Below are 19,901 nucleotides of genomic sequence, written 5' to 3' on the forward strand. Positions count from 1 at the left end.
TACAGGGTGTTTGGAAGAATGTAAGGATGTGATAAAGTTCATTAAAGTAAGAATTCTAGACCGATTATGGTTCTGATATCTATATCATGTAATCGAGACTTTATAAAATGCCAATGACTTTTGTTATTCGGAGAACTGAATTGCCTGGCACTGTGTCAGACTGATCTGGGTACTGAGCCACTTTTGCGTTAAAGGAAACGAAGCCGCAGTTCCTTTGGCACTTTCATCGGAGCCTGTCAAATCATACTATGATGCTTCGTAATTTATCGAATCAAGGAATAGCTGCGACAAGTCCATCCTTTGCACAAAAGGGATTAACGCATTCGATTGAGCTACCAGGGAATCTTTGATAATCCCATTAGCTGTGAGCTTTCTGTAGTAGCAGCTGAAAGAGCTTTTCTCAAGGAGGGCACGCAGAACCTTTTGATTCAGGTGCTATGAACCCATTTGTGGTACCCTTTTTCTGTTTAAATATTATTATTATTATTATCTGTTTTAAAAAACAGTTCAGCTAAAATTTTGTTCCAAGTACCTTCGTTTTTCTTTGGGGGCTAGAAGCTTCTTACTTTATTTAATTTTATAATAATGTTTTTCCAAACACCCTGTATATGTTTTTGGAAGATTTGAATAAAGCATCATAGATCTACAAAATAATTTTCTATTTTAATGTACAACACATTTCCCTCAATAAAATCTATGCGTGCGTTTAAATTCCTAAATGTGGTTCGGTTTATACCCTGAGAACAATTCATGAAAATTGTTTTTCTTAAAACGTAAAACAAAATGAAAAATTCTACATTGAATTTTATAAATCTATGATGTGGCATTTTAAAAATATGATTTAAACTTCGAACATCCTCCCCCCTTCAATAATATCTAAAAAAGATATCTTTTTCTTCACGTAATGATTCGAATTGATTAGGTAAGGAAAATTACGGAACGATATTTTCGTAACCTCACCATTTCGAATTTCGAAACCATTTATTTAAATTCGTCACAGTAATATTTTTTCTTTTATTAAAGGGGGGGAGGAAACCGAAGTTGATTCAAAAATATATATATATATTTCTATATACAATAAAGTTTTTGTTCTTGGTTTTAACAAATGCTAAAAAGTATACTGACACTGAGTCGAACTAAAATGGGAATAAAAACGTAAGCGCTCTGATAAAAAAAGTCCGATTCAAGGTTCCAATTCATTCCGATTGAATTCCAATTCATTCTGATTGAATTCCAATTCAATCCAATAGAACCCAATATGAAATTTTCAATTCATCCAGCTTTCATCTTTCTACGTTGCTGTATTTGCGTCTGGTTCATTTTCGAAATAATACGTTATATTCCATTTTAAATTTTCCGGTCAGTATAATAAACAAAAGAGATACTATTAAAATTATTTAAAAAAAAAAGAATTATTTTAATAGTTTACTATTATTTTCAATGACTTCCTTCTTTTTATTTCGTCTAATAAACGGAACAAAGCTCCAAATCGACGATCCAGCGATTAAAATCAATCCCAACGCAAAGAATAAACTATCATAGGAGTTATGAGAAAATTCAACCCATACACCACACAACGGTGGTCCGATTAACTGTAAAATACCGTTAACAAACAACGAAATACCATATGTGGACGTTAAACGATCCTCCCCTAACATATCCGCCATAATAATTGCAGTAATACCAACATAAATACCTGATGCCAACCCAAAAATCCCACAACATACACAAATCATGCTATAAGTGTTTGTGCTGGGTAAAATCGCTAATCCAAAACCGGATACTAGCAAGCCTCCAATAAAGTACCATGTTTTTGGGATTAGATTTAAATCACTTAACGCAGATCCACCAATTCGACCGACAAGATCTAACGCCGACACAACGGATATTAAATACGCAGCGGATGTTTTATCAAATCCAAGAGACGTAGCATACGCTGGCAGCAAGATAATAAAATTTGTGTAACTAATCGCATTCGTTGAATTCGATATTAAAATGATTAGGTAAATTGGGTCTTTTAATAAGGAAATATCAAAAAGTTTTTGGGTTGTTTCCTCAGAATTTTCTTCGTCAATTTTATTATTCTCTGCATGTTTACATTTTGATATTGGACTGAATGTTATTGATTTAAGTGTTAACGATGAAGCGAATTGTTGCGGATGTATTGCGGATAATGTACTTCCATGATATGGTGTGCTCACGTAGTTAAATGAACTGGTTGACGGTGAACGGATTGGTAAACGAACACGACTCGATACCCGCGACGATGGTAGATTCGTTTGCGAGAAATAATCGAAACTAGTATGATTATGTACAACGGATTCGGGAACAGCATGTAATGCTGGTGTACTGTGCATTTGTGAATTATTCATTTCTTTTGGCATTGGCATACTTATTTTACGGGTACGCTCCAAAACAGGACTTTGGAAATTTTGTACAGCCGCACTTGAGGCACTTCGAACAAATATACTACTAGATTTATCACTTGTTAATAATTTATCATGTAATTTGGCTGTGGATTCGTCAATTGTGGACGAATGTATGATTTGATTTTGTTTTGATTCGATTTGATTTAATGGTGCTTTTGATTCGTTCTGCAAATCACCGCTGGTTATGCTCATCGCATCATCGTAGCTTGTTTTTAATACACGCTTTAAATGCTTTTCAACTGGATCGTAAAATAATGCACCGACCCAAACGTGTAATGTTATACCTCCCATTATTAGCACAGCCCCTCTGAAAAATTTAAAAGTATTTACTGTCAGTATTTTTTTTAGCGTTGTGTTGTTTCAATAATCGATAAAAAAGGGACAAGTTTTTATTGTACTAAAAAGTAGAAAATAATTTTAATCTATGAGTCACTCTTTCACCTGAATCTCTCATTGCCATAGAATGATGCTCCGTAATTAATCGAATGAAGAATGGTCATGACAAGCCCATTTTGCTTACTGGAACTTTGCGCAAGGTATGCGACAGTCCAAACTGTGTGTAACCACAGCTAGATCATTCGACTGTGCTTGCATGAAACTCATTAAAGCACAGTTGAGAAAGGTGGGGAGATTCTTGACAGGTCACTATCATTTTCCCGGAATACGCAATTGGTATTCCGGGAAGGCTTTCAAAGGTAGACAAATATAAACCTGAGAGGGGGTGGAAAACACGACCCCTGGGTAAAGTGAACCACTGTCAGAGAAGCTTGGGGATTCAACAATAACTATGGGGAAGAAATGAATGGGAATTGGAAAAATTTTGATGAAAACATGTATTAAAAACGTATTTTACCTATAACCATAATATTCCAATAATATTCGCAAAACAGGAGGTAAAATAATTGATCCTAATGCTGATCCAGATATACATAGACCATTGGCAAGACCACGTAATCGAACAAAATAGCTGGTCACTATGTACACAGTTGGTGGAAATGAAAGACCTGCTCCAGTTCCAACTAAAATACCATAACTACAAAAAAATAAAATTTATAATTATAAGAAAATAATTTAGGGGGGTTTATTTTAGACGATTTTATTTACCTAAAATATAAGTACGTCACAGATGATGCCCAAAAACTGACAATCATACCAACAGCAGCGAATGTACCACCCAAAATAGTGACAGTTCTGTATGAATACTTTACGGATAGAATACTTGATAATGGTCCTAAAAATTCAAAATAAACGAAATTATATATTATTATCTTGAGAAAAGAAAAATACTTCGTGGAAATTTAACGTGATTGTTTCCCTACAGTATGGTAAAAAGTTTTGGTTTATTGCACGGTACATGCATATAAGCCAAATACATGCCTTGTAGTCAAATAATGTGTTATTTTTAGCTGTACAATACCATTAAACTACAAAAATATATAATATATTGTGTGCAAGTGATGCTTATAAATTTAATAATATACATATCTCTCTTCAATCATTAATAAACTAACTATGGTCGTCCCTGTTCATCAAATGATGGAATCTTCGATGAACTCATAATTAAATTAAATTTTTTTTTTATATCATCGACAACCTTTTATTTTGATGGTGTTATTATAAACTACAAGATTGTATAACTCTTTTAGATAGTCTTTTATCCCCCTCTCAGGTTTTTTGATATAGAAATATCCAATTGAAAAGGATAACCTTCATGATTCATCGTTTTTCAACCAACTTCAATCCTTGCAAATTCCTTTAATATGAACTTTCCAATAATCCGGCACCCTCTGGTTTTTAATAATACCGGATTACAAAAGCCCAAGGGCTATGGAAGTTATAAACACTCACAGGATAATTTTGGGCCTTGATTAAATAGTAATTACATACCTAATGAACTGTATAAAAAATAACAAAGCGCTGGAATCCAAGCAGCAGCTGCTGGTGATGCTTCAAATACTTCTAAAAATTCGACAAACAACACACCAAACGATTTAACTGTACCAGGTACTAAAATATTAACCATCATGGATCCTAATAAAATTAGCCAGCCCCAACCACCGTCTGGTGGTACCCATTCCCATTCATCCTCCTGTTTTGTGTAGCATAGTTCATCATCTAATCCTGTTGAACCAGAAAAATCAAATCTGGCACATTTACCTAAAAATAAATCAGTTTCTTTATTAAGTGTTTTTTCGATGAGCGGATAGCGTTTATGTTTCTGGTTTTCTATAAGAAATATCAAGGATAAAGGTTTCCTATAATCTCTTTCGACAAAATTACAGGACCATAAAAATCAATTTTCAAAATGTCCTGATAATTCCCGATTTTTTAAAAGTATAATATGAAAAATATGCGTTTCTTTCCCTCCTCAAAATTCTGAATCAACGGGTCGAAATATTAAGTGAACTTCGAATCAAAAAATTCAAAAATCGAGTTCATAGGACGATTGGGCGTGTAGTTTCTGGGAAAATCGATGTTTTGAATCGATTTCTGACGATTTCTCGAAAATTACTCGTCCGATCGTTAAATGAACCCGGTTTTTGAATTTTTTGGGTCAAAATTATCGAAAGTACTGATTTTTACAGATATCGCTTGATAATTATGAACCAAAATCTTTCAAATTTCCCAAAAATCTTATTATATTTTTCCCAGACAATCATATTCCGTGATAATTACCGATTTTTCCCGTTTCTGGCTACTCTAAGCTATTGATAAAGTAAGTTGGGAAAAAGTAAAGGAATAAAAAATACTTACTGTTATTTAATTTCGAAAAATTTTCATTAGAATTTGTCGATTCTTCATTTAACGTATTATTAATTAACGTCGATGCACTATTTAATTTTTTACGATTATCCGTTGGTACAGAACTCGCTCGTATATTATTATTTCGCACGGATGCTGGTACCGCCGATAATGTTGGTGGTAACATTTTTTCCGTTTCCTTTTCATCACCTTTTTCACTCATTTTGGCTGATGTTTTTGTTTTGGGCAAATATTAAAATTTAAGTAGAATAGAAAAAAAAATTAAGTAACTAAAAATTCGGTTTTTGTTATAATAACTGATTGAAATCCGTGGTAAACATTTTTAGGACCAGGAAAAATCTGTAAATAAAAAATAAAAACGAGTTAGTATACTTGAACATGTGATTTAGTTTGTGAAGGACACTTTCTTAACAGCAAATATTTTAATTGTACTAATTAATAAATTTTATGATGCGTGTTATAATATTTTAATTACTTTTAAAGCGGTGCTCGGTGTTTATTAAATTCATTCAGTGTTAATAGTTGATTCTTTATAAAGGCTTATAACAGTAGCGTATACAGTGGACTCCACGGATCATTGGCGTAGTTAAGGAGAGTAAGAGTTGGCATTGTTACTCTACCAGGTCCCATTTTTTTCCATTGGGCGCTTTGGACAAGTTCCCAAGGCCCCGGGCTCAAAAAAATCAATCATTGGCATAATTAGGGAGAACAAGGATTGCCATGATTAATCTACCAGGCCCCACCTTTCCATTGGGCTCTTTGGACAAGTGCGCAAGGCCCCGGGCTCAAAAAAATCATTCATTTGCGTAGATAGGGAGAGTAAGGATTGCCATGATTACTCTACCAGGCCCCGTCTTTCCATTAGGTACTTTGAGAAAGTGTCCAGAGCCTCGGGTTCAAAAAAATCATTCATTGAGTACACCAGTGGCGGTTTCAAGATTTCATCCTGGGTGAGGGGTTAATTTTCTCATCTTCCTCTGAAAGACTTTCAAAATAAAAAAGACCATTTTTTGCAAATTAACACTTTTAATGACGTATAAGGGACTTTTGGGATCACTGATCTCGAATTTTCAGTCAAAATGTTTAATTTTTTCAGCCAACAACCCTTTTATACGTCATTAAAAGTCTGAATTTGCAATAGGGTAGCGGGTTCGATTCCCGCCGTCGGATCAAAATTAATATAATTAATAGTTGTGATGGGCTGGTGTAGTGCATGGTATATGCATGAAAGGAGGTGCACTCAGCCTCTGAAATTGAGGAGCTGATAAATGAAATTATGGAAGCGGAAAGGTGGTAACATACATATATGGTATCACAAAGGTTCTCTATAGCCTAAGTGTGTCCTTCGTGGACAGCCAATATAACCTAACCTATACTAGTAGACAAAAAATATAATTAAATAAAATGTATTTGACAAATGACGCCTAAAGGTATGATCAAATCTTAGATTGAATAATATCAACTTTCAAATATTTTGAAACTTAGTTATTAGGTGTTTTTTTGTGTTATGAGACATCTAATGAATTTCAGCTAAAAGTTGAATGAACGCAAGATTGTAATAATTCATATGAAATTTTTTTCTGGATCAATTCCAACAGTTTCTAAAAAATCATTGGAAATTTTAGATTTGTATGATGAATCATGAATTATACAAAATTCAATTGTAATATCGAGTGTCCCATCGGTGAAAATGGTCAGATAATCGTGTTTTTGGGTAATAATGACTTTTGTGTGATTTTTAATGATTATATTTGTGATTTAATCACAATAAGCAAATTTTTAAATATCCCAAAATTAATTATTTCGTGGCTTTTTGATTTTCTAGAGTAATAAGTCCCTAAAGTAACAGAATTTTAGGTCATATGAATATTAGACAAATATTTTATTAAAAATTGTCTGAAATCGATCCGAAAAATCGCAAATTCGTAAGTGATTTTCGACGATTTTTCAAAAGTTATGCAACCAAGCAATAAATAAATACGATTTTTGAATTTTGTGGGTCTAAATTATCGAATATACTGATTTTTATCAAAATTGCAGACGAGAAAATTATTTCGATTTTTTGAAATTTTCTTAAGGGGTACCCCTTAGAAAAAAACGACAAAATCGAGAAAATTTTATTGTTTCCAAATTTGATAAAACTCAGTTTATAAGTGTAATTTGACCCAAAAAATTCAAAAATCGAGTTCATATTACAATTGGACGAATAGTTTCTGAGAAAATCGATGTTTTTAATCGATTTCTGGCGATTTCTCGAAAACTACTCATCCAATCGTTAAATGAACCCGAATTTTGTTTTCTTTGGGTCAAAATTAACTAATTTACTGATTTTTATCAAAATTGCAGAAAAAAAAATTATTTCGATTTTTTGAAATTTTCTTAAGGGGTACCCCTTAGAAAAAATCGAAAAAATCGAGAAAATTTTATTGTTTCCAAATTTGATAAAACTCAGTTTCTAAGTGAAATTCGACCCAAAAAATTCAAAAATCGAGTTCATAGAACGATCGGGTGAGTAGTTTCTGGGAAAATCGATGTTTTGGATCGATTTCTGACGATTTCTCGAAAACTACACGTCCAATCGTTAAATGAACACGATTTTTGTTTTCTTTGGGTCAAAATTAACTAATTTACTGATTTTTATCAAAATTGCAGACAAAAAATTTTTTTTCGATTTTTTGAAATTTTCTTAAGGGGTACCCCTTAGAAAAAATCGAAAAAATCGAGAAAATTTTATTGTTCCCAAATTTGATAAAACTCAGTTTATAAGTGAATTTCGACCCAAAAAATTCAAAAATCGGGTTCATAGGACGATTGGGCAAGTAGTTTCTGAGAAAATCGACCCCTAACCCTCGTGTAACGAGTTTGGACCGATTGTATGACCGAATTTCCCAAAAACTCCACTTGACGACGATCAACCGTTTACTCTGAGCACCAGGTACCTCTGAGACCAATTCTGTGGCGATATTCGTGTTCAACGACCCCAAAAACCCCCATGTAACAGGTTTGAAATCGTTTCTTATAAATCAGACTAGGTCACAAAATTTCCTGACGCTCTAATGAATCGAATGCCGAAAACCGCATTCAAATCCAATTTACTGCTCAAATTTTTCGAACTTTAATCATGTTTTGTGCTTCATTTCTTTGTCTATGAGGGCTGACGGGTTAAATAAAAATGACATAATCCAAATATTAGTATCTCATACCGTTCTACTTTTATTTAAAATTAAAAAGTATAAATCCAATTGAATTAGTGATGATGATCGTATATTAATTTGAAATGAATTTCGACTAAAAATAATGGCGTTGTAATTGAATTAATTGGATCAAATATAAATTGTTAATAATTTAGGTGGTGAGAATGACAGACGGACGTATGATATGACGTAGATACCATGTTTACAATAAATTGTCAAAATTGTGTTGACATGAACATATCAATTATAAATATGTGTGTGTGGACTAACAATTAATTAGTTTTTGTAATTGAAGATATTAAATTGTAATTGGATATATTGACAAATATTAAATTTTTTATATCAACAATAAAAAAAATTATACAAAAATAAATTCAATGAAAACAATACCCAATCCGTGAATATGAGAGTCTGACCTTTAGACGCCGGTTTATTACTTTCTCATTGAGTGAATTATTGTCAATATTAGCAGTTACCACCAGCTGGGCAATTTCAACAAAGCATCTATTATTTGAAACTGACAATAACCTGACGTACACAGCACGCAGTGTAATTGTTATCCACCGATACAGAATTACTACATAGCTACTCAGCCAACGCACAACGTACATCTTCGGATTTTTTAATCATGGTCTTGGAAAACAAATTTTGAAAGATTTTCATCAATTTCGTGAAAAGTTTTTTTTTTTGGCACTAAAAATGAAAATTACATTCTAAATTTGAAAAATTCTGTAAAAAAGTTGAATAAAAAACTTGTTTTTTCCTTAATATATTCAAAATTTCCCAAGTACTTAAATTCCCGGAAATGATCAACGATGAAAATAGCTGATAAGGTTTGTCTATATTAGTCAAGCTTGATAAAATTAGAGAGGGGATTGACGTCGCCAGGAGTGGGGTCGGACAGGGGAGCTCGCCTTTCCCCTATGATTTCGATTTTCATGGTGAATAAAAAAAATATTCGATCAAAAAATGAACAAAAATGAAAATTAGTAAATAAGAAATATAATTTAGTCGAACAACAAAAGAAACAAATTTAAATTAACGAATTTATTGTTCAATTGATTGTTTTGAATTTTGAATAAACAATTTATGAATGTATTATTAAAATTGTTTGAATTATTAATTATCGTAAACTGTAATTAAAACAATATTTCTCTTATCTAGTTTACAGGAAATTTATCATTTATAAGCAACACAAGCAACCAAGCTCTTATTAAATTTTATATACACATATTTTAAAATATATTTATTAACTTTAATTACAGCGTGTAACAGTGTAATTCAAATTAACTCCAACTCCGAAATTCATCAAAACGGGAGTCTTCTTTTCTAAACTGACTCGTCCTGAAACCGGCTCAGTTGTCGAGCGGTCTAGGGCGTTAGTCTTTGACCGTTTGGCTACTGACTGGGAGGTTGCGGGTTCGAGTCCAGGCAGCGGCAGTGTGAAAAATTAATGGAGGTGCAGAATCACATTGTCGTCGCTTGGATAAGAACGAAGTAACCGAATCCATCCACATCACAATGTAATTGAAAATATATATGTAGTTAAATAAATAAAGAAATAATGATGTGGCTGGGTTCTGTTATAAGGCGTATATGTCAGAGAAACGGAGGTTAAACTCCATTATTTTCTTATATGAAATATATCAAGGTATATAAAATTTAGTCCCAACTTTGTAACGATTGAAAATATTGATGCTATGAACAAAATTTTGGTCAAGGTGTTCATAAAATCACCTAATTAGTCCATTTCCGGTTGTCCGTCCGTCTGTGGGCACGATAACTCAAAAACAAAAAAAGATATCGAGCTGAAATTTTTACAGCGCACTCAGGACGTAAAAAGTGAGGTAAATGAGCAACATAGGTCAATTGGGTCTTGTGTTCGAAGGACCCATCTTGTAAGCCGTTCGAGATAGAACAAAAGTTCAAATGTAAAAAATGTTCCCTATAAAAAAATAAACAACTTTTGTTTGAAACATTTTTTCGTAAACATCACTGTTTACCCGTGAAGGCGTAAATTGTATGAATTTGTATATGTATGTGTAATGTGATAGAGTAATCAACACTATTTATGCATGGTATTTCAACAACTAACTCAGTCAATTGTTTGTTTTCACTTGTTTTACTTTAAAATGAAAATATTTATGTCAGCATATTTTTACGTTTATATACGCAAGTAGTAAAAAATATCAATTTATAGTAAACAAAATATCCATGTGTCATGATTTTTTTACGCTAATAGTGAAATTTGAGATGAAATTCACTTTTGCAAAAAAAAAAAAGAAGAGTTTCCGGGAAGTAAAAGAAAAATAAATAATAGAATTTATAGATTATAGAGTGTCTCAAAAAATTTGACTCGATTTTACATAAGAGATATTATTTTCTTACTTAAATCGTCCCAGTTACCAAGTTTAGGCCCAAGGGTGTCGCTATCCAAAACGGTTGATCGTTATAGAGAGAGATCTAAAAAAAGGACGCGTATAGCTGTCTTCGTCTGTCTCATATTACCTTTATGAAATACACAACCATGCACGTGTTTATACAATAATACAAAACATTAGAGCCTAAATGGCCGAGCGGTCTAAGGCGTTTGTCTTGGGCTGTTTGTCCATTTAGACTTAGGTTGCGGGTTCGAATCCAGGCAGCGGCAGTGTGAACAATTTATAATTAATGGGAGTGCAGAATTGATCACATTGTCGTCGCTTGGATAAGAACGAAGTAACCGACTCCACCCACATCAAAAATGTAATTGTAAATATGTTTGTAATTAAATAAATAAAGATTAACAAATAATGATGTGGGTGGCTTCTGTTATAGGCGTATATGTCAGAGAAACGGAGGTTAAATCCCATTATTATTATAATAAAAAACATTAATATTTACGCTTTGTCAGAATGCGAGACAAAGATGGAAGATGGTCCCTTTTTTCGGTCTCATTTTTAGCGGTCAATAATTCACTTATTGCGTTTCTTATGCTTTTAAGCCTCTATGTTATATAACCTCCTTGGTTTCTTCGAACTTTCAGCGTGCTTTAAAAAATAAATTCTTGAAAGACCTTGTATTAATATTAAATCACGTGATATTTATTTCTTATATTGGCCATAAAAATGATTGGTGGTCATATTTAATTTTTTGTTTACAATATTTTTGTATTATGAAATTAATTTTGTGTTATGAGTCAAAAAAAAAAAACGTCGCACATTCATTTGATTTAATTTATTTTGATTACATTAATGAAGGAAACTTTTATGTCATTTATTATTGCGACCAGTGTGAACCAGTGACAGTGACCACACACTGTTCAATATCCACTCAGATTGTAGTACAGCAGATGATTCTAAAAATTGTCTTGACGAATTCTTAACAGTCAAGCGCGGATTCAGCCCTCAAACAAGATGATGGGCACGGCATAACACCCAAAAATCGGCCAGATGCGAATCGGAGTATAAACTCGCTCGAAACCATACATCAGCTCCTCAATTTCAGAGGCTGAGTGCACCTCCTTCATGCATATGCCATGCACTACACCAGCCCATCACAACTATTATTTAAATTAATTTTGTTGCGATGGCGGGAATCGAACCCGCTACCCTAAGCATACCGCGGACGGAATTGATTATGCCTTAACCAAATGAGCTAATAGGGCGACTTACATAGTGATATCGACAGAAAAATTTATTACTGTGTACTATAAAGGTGATTGGAGACCTACTGTATTGTAAAAAAGTTTTGGTTTATTGCACGGTACATACATATAAACCAAATACATGCTTTGTACTCAAATAATGTGATTTTTTTTAGCTTTACAATACCACGAAAACTAAAAAATATATAATATATTGTGTGCAAGTGATGCTTATAAATTTGATAATATAGATATCTCACTTCAATCATCAATAAACTAACTATAGTCGTCTCTATTCATCAAATGATGGATCTTCGATGAATTCATAATTAAATTAAAATTTTGTTTTGATATCATCTACAACCTTATATTTTGATGGTAATTTTTATAAACTACAAGATTGTTTAAATATTTTAGATAGTTTTTTATCACACTCTATAGATTTTTCGATATAGAAATATCCAATTGAAAAGGATAACTTATATGATTCATCATTTTTTCAGCCAACTTTGAACGATAAAAAAATTAATAAAAAGCCTGATGACCTAGGAATTTTTTGTGATTTTTGTAAACTTTCTTAATCAAAAAGTATTATTCAATTCTTGCATATCTCCTTAAAATGAAAAAAATTACCACCATCAAACCGGAACGAAACAGGTATAGAGGCGGGCTAATATGTTTTATGTATACACAGCTGCGAATTAATCATATTTTTGTATTTACAAAATCAATTTTTGCATATTATTGATTGATTTTTTATAAAATAAAATAAAATATAAATATTATTAAATTTTTTTTTCCATTATCTAATCGTATAAAATAATTCAAGGTTTATTCGTAGCATGACGTTTTGAAAAAATTATTACATAAAAATATAATCCAAGTCAAAATATGTAAAAATTGTTAAGATATTAAGAAAAATCACAATATTTTCTTATCAAAAACATTTCAATCGTAAATTACATCATTTTTTGTTGAGAGACAATTGATCTGATTATATTTTAAGAATAGGCGCGGAGCCAACGCGTGTGGGGGTTAAAATGCCCTCCATAAATTTGTTACGCTAGATAAAAGCTGATTGTATTATCTTTCCCACCAAGCATTTGGGGGCCCAAGATCCAATTGACCTTTGTTGCTCATTTACAAATTCGACCTCACTTTTTATGTCCTTAGCAGGCTATAAAACTTTCAGCTTGATATCTCTTTTTGTTTTTGAGTTATCGTGCTTACGGACAAACTGACAGACAACCGGAAATAGATTATTTATTTTTTACGAAAATCGTGATGTTAGATGCTATCGAAATTTAAATTATTAATTTACAAATGAAAAAATTTTAAGTGTACTGCCCGATCAACCTTATAATACTCGAAAAAATCACAAAAATTTTGCTTCATAATTCGATAAAACTTAGTTTCTAAGATAAAATTGACCTAAAAAATACAAAACTCGAAATAATTTGATAATCGAAAAAGTATTTGCCAATTGGAAGGCCTAATTTCCAGTATAGTGCCAATTCTTCCTTCCCCTTAGGCAAGTAATTCCTGTGTTCGTTTCCCCTTGGGTTAAAAGTTGGGGACGCCCAAGTTTGTACACAAGTGATCAAAACTTTGGAACTTTTGATCTTAATTGGATAAAAGTTAAGTTATTTAATTTCCAATATAAGTGTACTTTGTGGAAAAATTTCAAGGATTTCAATAACAGACATGTAAATTGAACATAAAAATGTGGAAAAAATTTGTTGTTTACGCAAAAATTTATCACCAGAACGAATTCTAGGAAAAATACTGTTTTTTTATACTATCGAATTTTGCTTTAAAACAAACAGATGAAAGTCAGACGTTGGTTTAGGAAAACTTATGTATGTAGATTATAAAAGACAAAAAGAAAATCTTTTGTCAAGTGAATGACCGCTTATTACAAACAGAAAACCAGACTTTGTAAGAAGGGGAAGGGAGGGTTATATGCATACAGTCATAATATTACAAAATCAATTGTCGAATAAAGAAAGTTCAAAAAATTTATATCAAATGTGTAGATAAACTATACTGAAAAGGGTTCAATATACCAAAAGTCCGATTATTTTATAATTTCTCCATAACAAAAATTAATTTGATATTTGTACTCATAATGGTTCTATAAACAATCGATTTCATTAGGTTAGGTTAGGTTAGGTTAGAGTGGCTGTCCTGGGGTGAGACATACTTAGACCATAGGGTCCGTTTTGATACCGTAAAAGAGTTGACCCATCCCCGGTGACTACTCCATGAACCATTTGGAGCTGTTTAAGAACAGCAGGAGAGCTTTAACGTCGACGGACTCCAGGTCGGAGAGGTCGTCAAAGAGAGGCTGGCTCAAGTAAGTCCATCTTCTCATGACAAGAGCTGGGCAGTGACACAGAATATGAGACATTGTCTCCTATTCGTCACTACTGTGACAGCTCCTGTATGCTGTGTCCGTCATGTTATTGTCAGTTTCAAACAATAGATGCTTTGTTATATACAAGTTATATACATGTATTATTAAAAAGTGAAAGGCGTGCACGATATAGTTTTCAGGCCCTAAAATACGATCTTTTTGTGCATGAAGATTTCAATCGAGGTTTACGACTTGGTTTAAATTAAAATGCATATGAACTCGCGTGAAATGAATGCTTGTATGATGATAGACTTAGTTGATTGTGTTTTTATTGTAAAATTCAATCTGGTTCGAATGGAAAATGTGAATTGATACATTTATAAAAATAGAAAAATCAACTCCTACGCAGTAGAAAACTATTCCATTTGAAAATAAAAAAATAAAAATCATTTTTACGATTTTATGAAAATTTTCCAATATATACTTTTATAAAATATTAATAATATACATACAACATTTTCAAGTGCTTCTCAAACGTTTGTTATTTTTAATGAAAGTATTCTCAATATTAAAAATATTGAGTGATCCAACTTAAGTTTCCTATGTTTACAGCATCATAAACATTTTTTTTAGTTTTAAATTAAAAATTTTCATAAAAAATACTTTTCTTGTACTAACAAGTAGAAAATAATTTTATCTATGATTCACTCATACCATGGCTCCCACTCAAGAAAAGCTTGCGAGGATGCCATACCAAGAAGGTCTTAACAGATTAGGAGATAATCTGAAAAACCAACAATTAAAGGCATGCACCAGCTACGAGGGAGGGCGAATCACCAAAAGCCTGTTGGGTGAAGGAAACTCGCTCGGTAACAGAGCCGAGGAGATCTTGAAACTAAACAGAGCTGATATTAGAGTCATCGTAGAGTTACTCACAGGGCATGATAACCTGAACAAGTTCCAACATCAGATTGGAAAAAGACAATCTCCCGCGTGTGACAGATGCGGAGAAAATTCAGAAGAAACATCGATCCACTTTCTCTGTTACTGCCCGGCGCTCATACAGCAGCGATGGAAATGGTTTGGTCCGGCCATAGTCGAACCAGAAAAAATTAGGAAACTCAGCGCTAGGCAGATCCTGGGTTTCAGTACATCAGTTGGTTATAATAGCCACTGAAAAGTGTAGCGGGGATAGAGTACAAGGGTCTATTTGGCTAGGTGCTATGAACCATTGCTTCGAGGCCCGATGCTCGAGCATGGCCCGCTAACCTGCATACCCACTCATACCTGACTATTTGTAAAAGCTTGAGGCGCTTAATATCAAGAATGAATCGAAAAATAATTAAGCATGTGGAGTAGATAAGGCGTTCCGATTCATTTTTGATGTTTTAAATTAAGTTTCTCAAGCTTTTACAAATAGTTTGGTATGATTGACTCATGGATAAAATTATTTTCTACTTTTGAGTACAATAAAAGCTTGTCCTTTAAAATTATACCATGTTTCCTAAATGGTACCAACACAAACTTTTTGAAATCGTACATTTAAATTTAATTATGTTTATTTAGAATTTTCATTAATTTTTCGTGCAATTTTTAATTAAATAAACAATTAAATTTATAATTAACTGTGTATTTATTATCTATTAATCATATTGCGGGCGTGCTTAAAGCATTTCATATGTAGGTACGGATTCCTGATTATTTTTATGTTACAAGGTTTTAGGAAAAATATCTGGTGCTGATTTGAACTTATTTCAGATAACATTGAAACGCAATTGACATTGGTATTACTAATTTTTTTGTGACAATATGTATAAAAAATTTTTTTTTATATTATCATGTATTGAATATTTATGAATAATTAATTATATCAGCCGTGTATCAATATAATGAGGAGAGTGGGGAGTGGAAAGCGGGTAGTCATAAAAATTTAAAAATAAAGAAATATAAGTTTTATAGGATTTTTTTTATATTAAAAGCAGCGGTATTAAATTTCGCGACGTCCCTACTTAAAAGTTGTTTAATACGCTCCTGGCATCAGTAAAAAAAAATTATCGAAAGTATTTATTAGAATTTTTTTTCGAGAATGTTTCAGACAACCTGAAAATTTTCAATTCCCTATCTTTTATAGTTTTGGAGAAAATGAGCACCAAAGTATTGTCCTAATTTGTGCCCCTATGGATAAACAGTGATGTTCATGAAAAAATGTTTCAAACAAAAGTTGTTTATTTTTTTATAAAGAACATTATTTACATTTAATTTTGTTTTCTATCTCTAACAGTTTGCGAGATGGATCCTACGGATCCAAGACTCAATTGACCTGTATGTTGTTTATTTACGAACTCAATCTCACTTTTTACGTCTTAAGCACACTATAAAAATTTCAACTTGATATCTCTTTTCGTTTTTAGTTATCGTATATTTAAACGTTTGTTCAATCTCTAACGGTTTACGAGATGGGTCGAATCCAAGACCCAATTGACCTATGTTGCTCATTTACGAACTTAACCTCACTTTTTACGTCCTTAGCACGCTATAAAAATTCCAGTTTGATATTTTTTGTCGTTTTTGAGTTATCGTGATTACAGAAGGACGGACAGACAACAGAAAATGGGCTAATTAGGTGATTTTATGAACACTTATACCAAAATTTTGTTCGCAGCATCAATATTTTCAAGCGTTACAAAATTGGGACTAAACTTAGCATACCGTGATATATTTCATATAAATAGTAAAAAAACCTGGGATTAAGAAAAATTTATTTTATCGTAAAAAAGCGCGGGGTGCTTGATTTCAATTGTTGTAAATATTGTAAGTCATTATAACATACCTTAAAAACCACACCCCACGCTTTTATATAATAAAATGATTTTTTTCTTAATCAATTTTAGTTCAGGCAGTTAAAATAGCGTGTTTATTTTTTACTTTTTAGTTGCTTGTTTTTAGATGTGAAAAAAAACGTCAATCCTAAAGATCAGGATAATCGCGGATAAACTTATCCGATTATTGATAAGTATGCGAAATTTCAAATTAATGCGACGTTTTGGAGTGGATGTAAATCACATTCAAAATACCAAGTTAATAAAAACAAGCATGTATATCAAATATGATGGAAGCGATGGCAAAATCAGGTCATAAATATGCATTGTCATCCGATTTACATATGCATGCAAAATTTCAGCTCAATCAGAAATCGGGAAGTAGATGAAATATTGATTGCAAAAATCCCAAGACATACATACAATTATTAAACGATTATAAACCAATATCAAGCTACAAAGGAACTTTTATCTTAGAATTTTCTGAGTCACCCCATATAACATACATAAATAATCTGTTCAAACCAGATTTTGAATTCTTAGGAATTCTTAAATTGAATACAAATACGAACAAAACATGTTTACTCTTCACAATAAATTAAAGTGTTTATATGAGAATTCGACACTCAAATTTGATAAGATAACACACGTGCTAATTTACTCCGATCAAAAACTTAACAGCCTTGATATAAAAAAAAAAAAAAAAAAAACATTTTTTTTGCAATACAAAACTAATTGAAAAAAATTCACCTTTCAAGCAGAGCTAAAAGTTCTTTTAATTCAAGGCTAAACATTTATTTTATAATCCTACAATCATATAAAACAAAGCTAATTGTTTTTGAGCTTTTGTTCCAAGTCCCAAGTCATTAAATCAAAATCCCACATTTCTATTTTCGTTTATATAAGTCTATGATTTTGTATAGTTAGTCAATTACATAATGTCGTTTAGGTCCTCAAATCATTTTCGAACAACATATGTCAAAAAAAACAAATGTCAAATACTTTCACTTGAGAAAAAAAAAATAGAAATCGGCTTGCAAAAATTACCAAAGATTATGGATTTTTAGACGAAATTTGGGTTGGTTTTTTTGTGATTAATTAAAATTTGTACTTACTTAGATTGATGAATTAAATTGTTGCATAATTCACGTATATTTAACATAAAAATGAACAAAAAAGCCACTTTGAAAATTTGACGTAAAAATATTGACAGGTCATAACAATAGGAATTGACGTTTTTAAAACAGCACACACATGGTACCACAGTATAAATAAATACGGTTTGACTGTGCACAAAATTGTACGAATTTATTAATATGTGAATCTATAGTTTGTTCAAGTAAGTAATTCAAACGTATGCGCATGGTGAACAGTGGCGGATTTTATACGGTCGACAAAAGAATCAATGCCCTTTATATTCTTAGCAGACGAATTCCTTTTATACCATTTATATATGTAATATATATCAAGTTATACTAAGTTTAGTCCCAAATTTGTAAAACTTAAAAATATTTATATTACGAACAAACGTCTGTCGTCTGTCTGTCCGTCTGTCCTCACGATAACTCAAAAACGAAAAGATATATCAAGTTGAAATTTTATAGCATGCTTAGAAGGTTGAGTTCGTAAATGAGCAATATAGGTCAATTGAGTCTTGTAAACCGTTAGAGATAAAACAAAAGTGTAAATATAAATAAATGATGGGACGAATAAATACTTAAAATTCAAGGTCATCGTTAAAGGGAGGCAGGAGGGGTTCATAGGAAGCTGACGCAAGAGGGACCCTCGTAGTTTTGACCTGATTAGTTTGTGAGAGCCCAACACATGGTGAAAAGTAAAAACGGCCTGGAGGAGCATCAAGAGGAAGCAGAAAATGTTTCATAGGCAAAAAGGCAGACTTTTTTCAAAGATAAAAAAGTAAACTGATAATTTAGGGGTTAGTTTCATGCCTAACATCCAATTCAATTTCAGGGTTTAGTATCATCCCTACTAACTGTTCAAATTGAGATATAATGACGAAGTTAATCAACTAACACGTGTTAGTTACACGCAATTGCATCACACGTGTTGCGTTACATGTGTTGCGTGTAACTAAGAAGCCAGGAATTTTTGAATCGTTCAAGTTCTAATAGCTGTTTTTTAATTTCATAAATTTTGTACCAGGATGAATTTAAACGAATGACTTATACTTAAAATGAAAAATTTGAACAAAAATTTGTGAGTTTTAACCAACCTTATTGATTCAGTTGGTTAAAGTTTGCTACTGTACGCGGTACTGGCAATGTTGCAGCAATTTTCTGATTTTGGTTACAGCCCAAAAGTTCACCAGCGTTTAATTGTAAACAGATTGATCGTCAGATTTGTTTGCAAAGTTTGCTTGAACAAACCTAACAATAATCTGTGATTCAAGCATGCGCATAACATACAAAATGTTTTTGAATGATTATTACGTCATCATAACCTTACAAATACGTGCCTTATTATTTAATTGATTCATAATTTTCCCGCTTTAATTCTGTTATTTAAATAAATAAAGAAAAACAAAAACAAACTTTCATTATTTATCCTTCAAAAATAATATTTATTTAATCGTATTTTTTTATTACAAAATGGCTGATTAAATATTCAACATTGAGTAGCAATGAAAATAGTAGTTTTTCAATGAATTTCATTTTCATATGTCAAGTTCACATTTAACGAATGAAGAGCAAGCAC

At 32.0% G+C, this 19,901-nt stretch overlaps 1 protein-coding gene across 1 annotated transcript; it reads right to left on the reverse strand.

The window, feature by feature from the left end:
• Window positions 1-654: 654 nt before the first annotated feature.
• On the reverse strand, window positions 655-18,456 carry LOC123302738. The gene is made up of 6 exons (XM_044885808.1): window positions 18,302-18,456; window positions 5,184-5,531; window positions 4,317-4,586; window positions 3,534-3,660; window positions 3,283-3,462; window positions 655-2,736 (listed from the first exon to the last, which is right to left on the reverse strand). The coding sequence occupies exons 2-6, from the start codon at window positions 5,392-5,394 to the stop codon at window positions 1,413-1,415; spliced, it is 2,112 nt and encodes a 703-aa protein (XP_044741743.1). The 5' UTR covers window positions 5,395-5,531; window positions 18,302-18,456; the 3' UTR covers window positions 655-1,412.
• Between the last annotated feature and the right edge of the window lie 1,445 nt (window positions 18,457-19,901).

Source organism: Chrysoperla carnea, chromosome X (assembly GCF_905475395.1).
Source record: "Chrysoperla carnea chromosome X, inChrCarn1.1, whole genome shotgun sequence".
In the NCBI taxonomy this organism is placed as follows: Eukaryota; Metazoa; Arthropoda; class Insecta; order Neuroptera; family Chrysopidae; genus Chrysoperla; species Chrysoperla carnea.

Coding starts and splice junctions, on each gene's coding strand:
- LOC123302738 (XM_044885808.1), bottom strand. CDS start 5,394: ATGAGTGAAAAAGGTGATGAAAAGGAAACGGAAAAAATGTTACCACCA. Junction 3,661..4,316: donor TTTTTTATACAGTTCATTAG/GTATGTAATTAC, acceptor TTGAATTTTTAG/GACCATTATCAAGTATTCTA. Junction 3,463..3,533: donor GTGACGTACTTATATTTTAG/GTAAATAAAATC, acceptor ATTTTTTTGTAG/TTATGGTATTTTAGTTGGAA.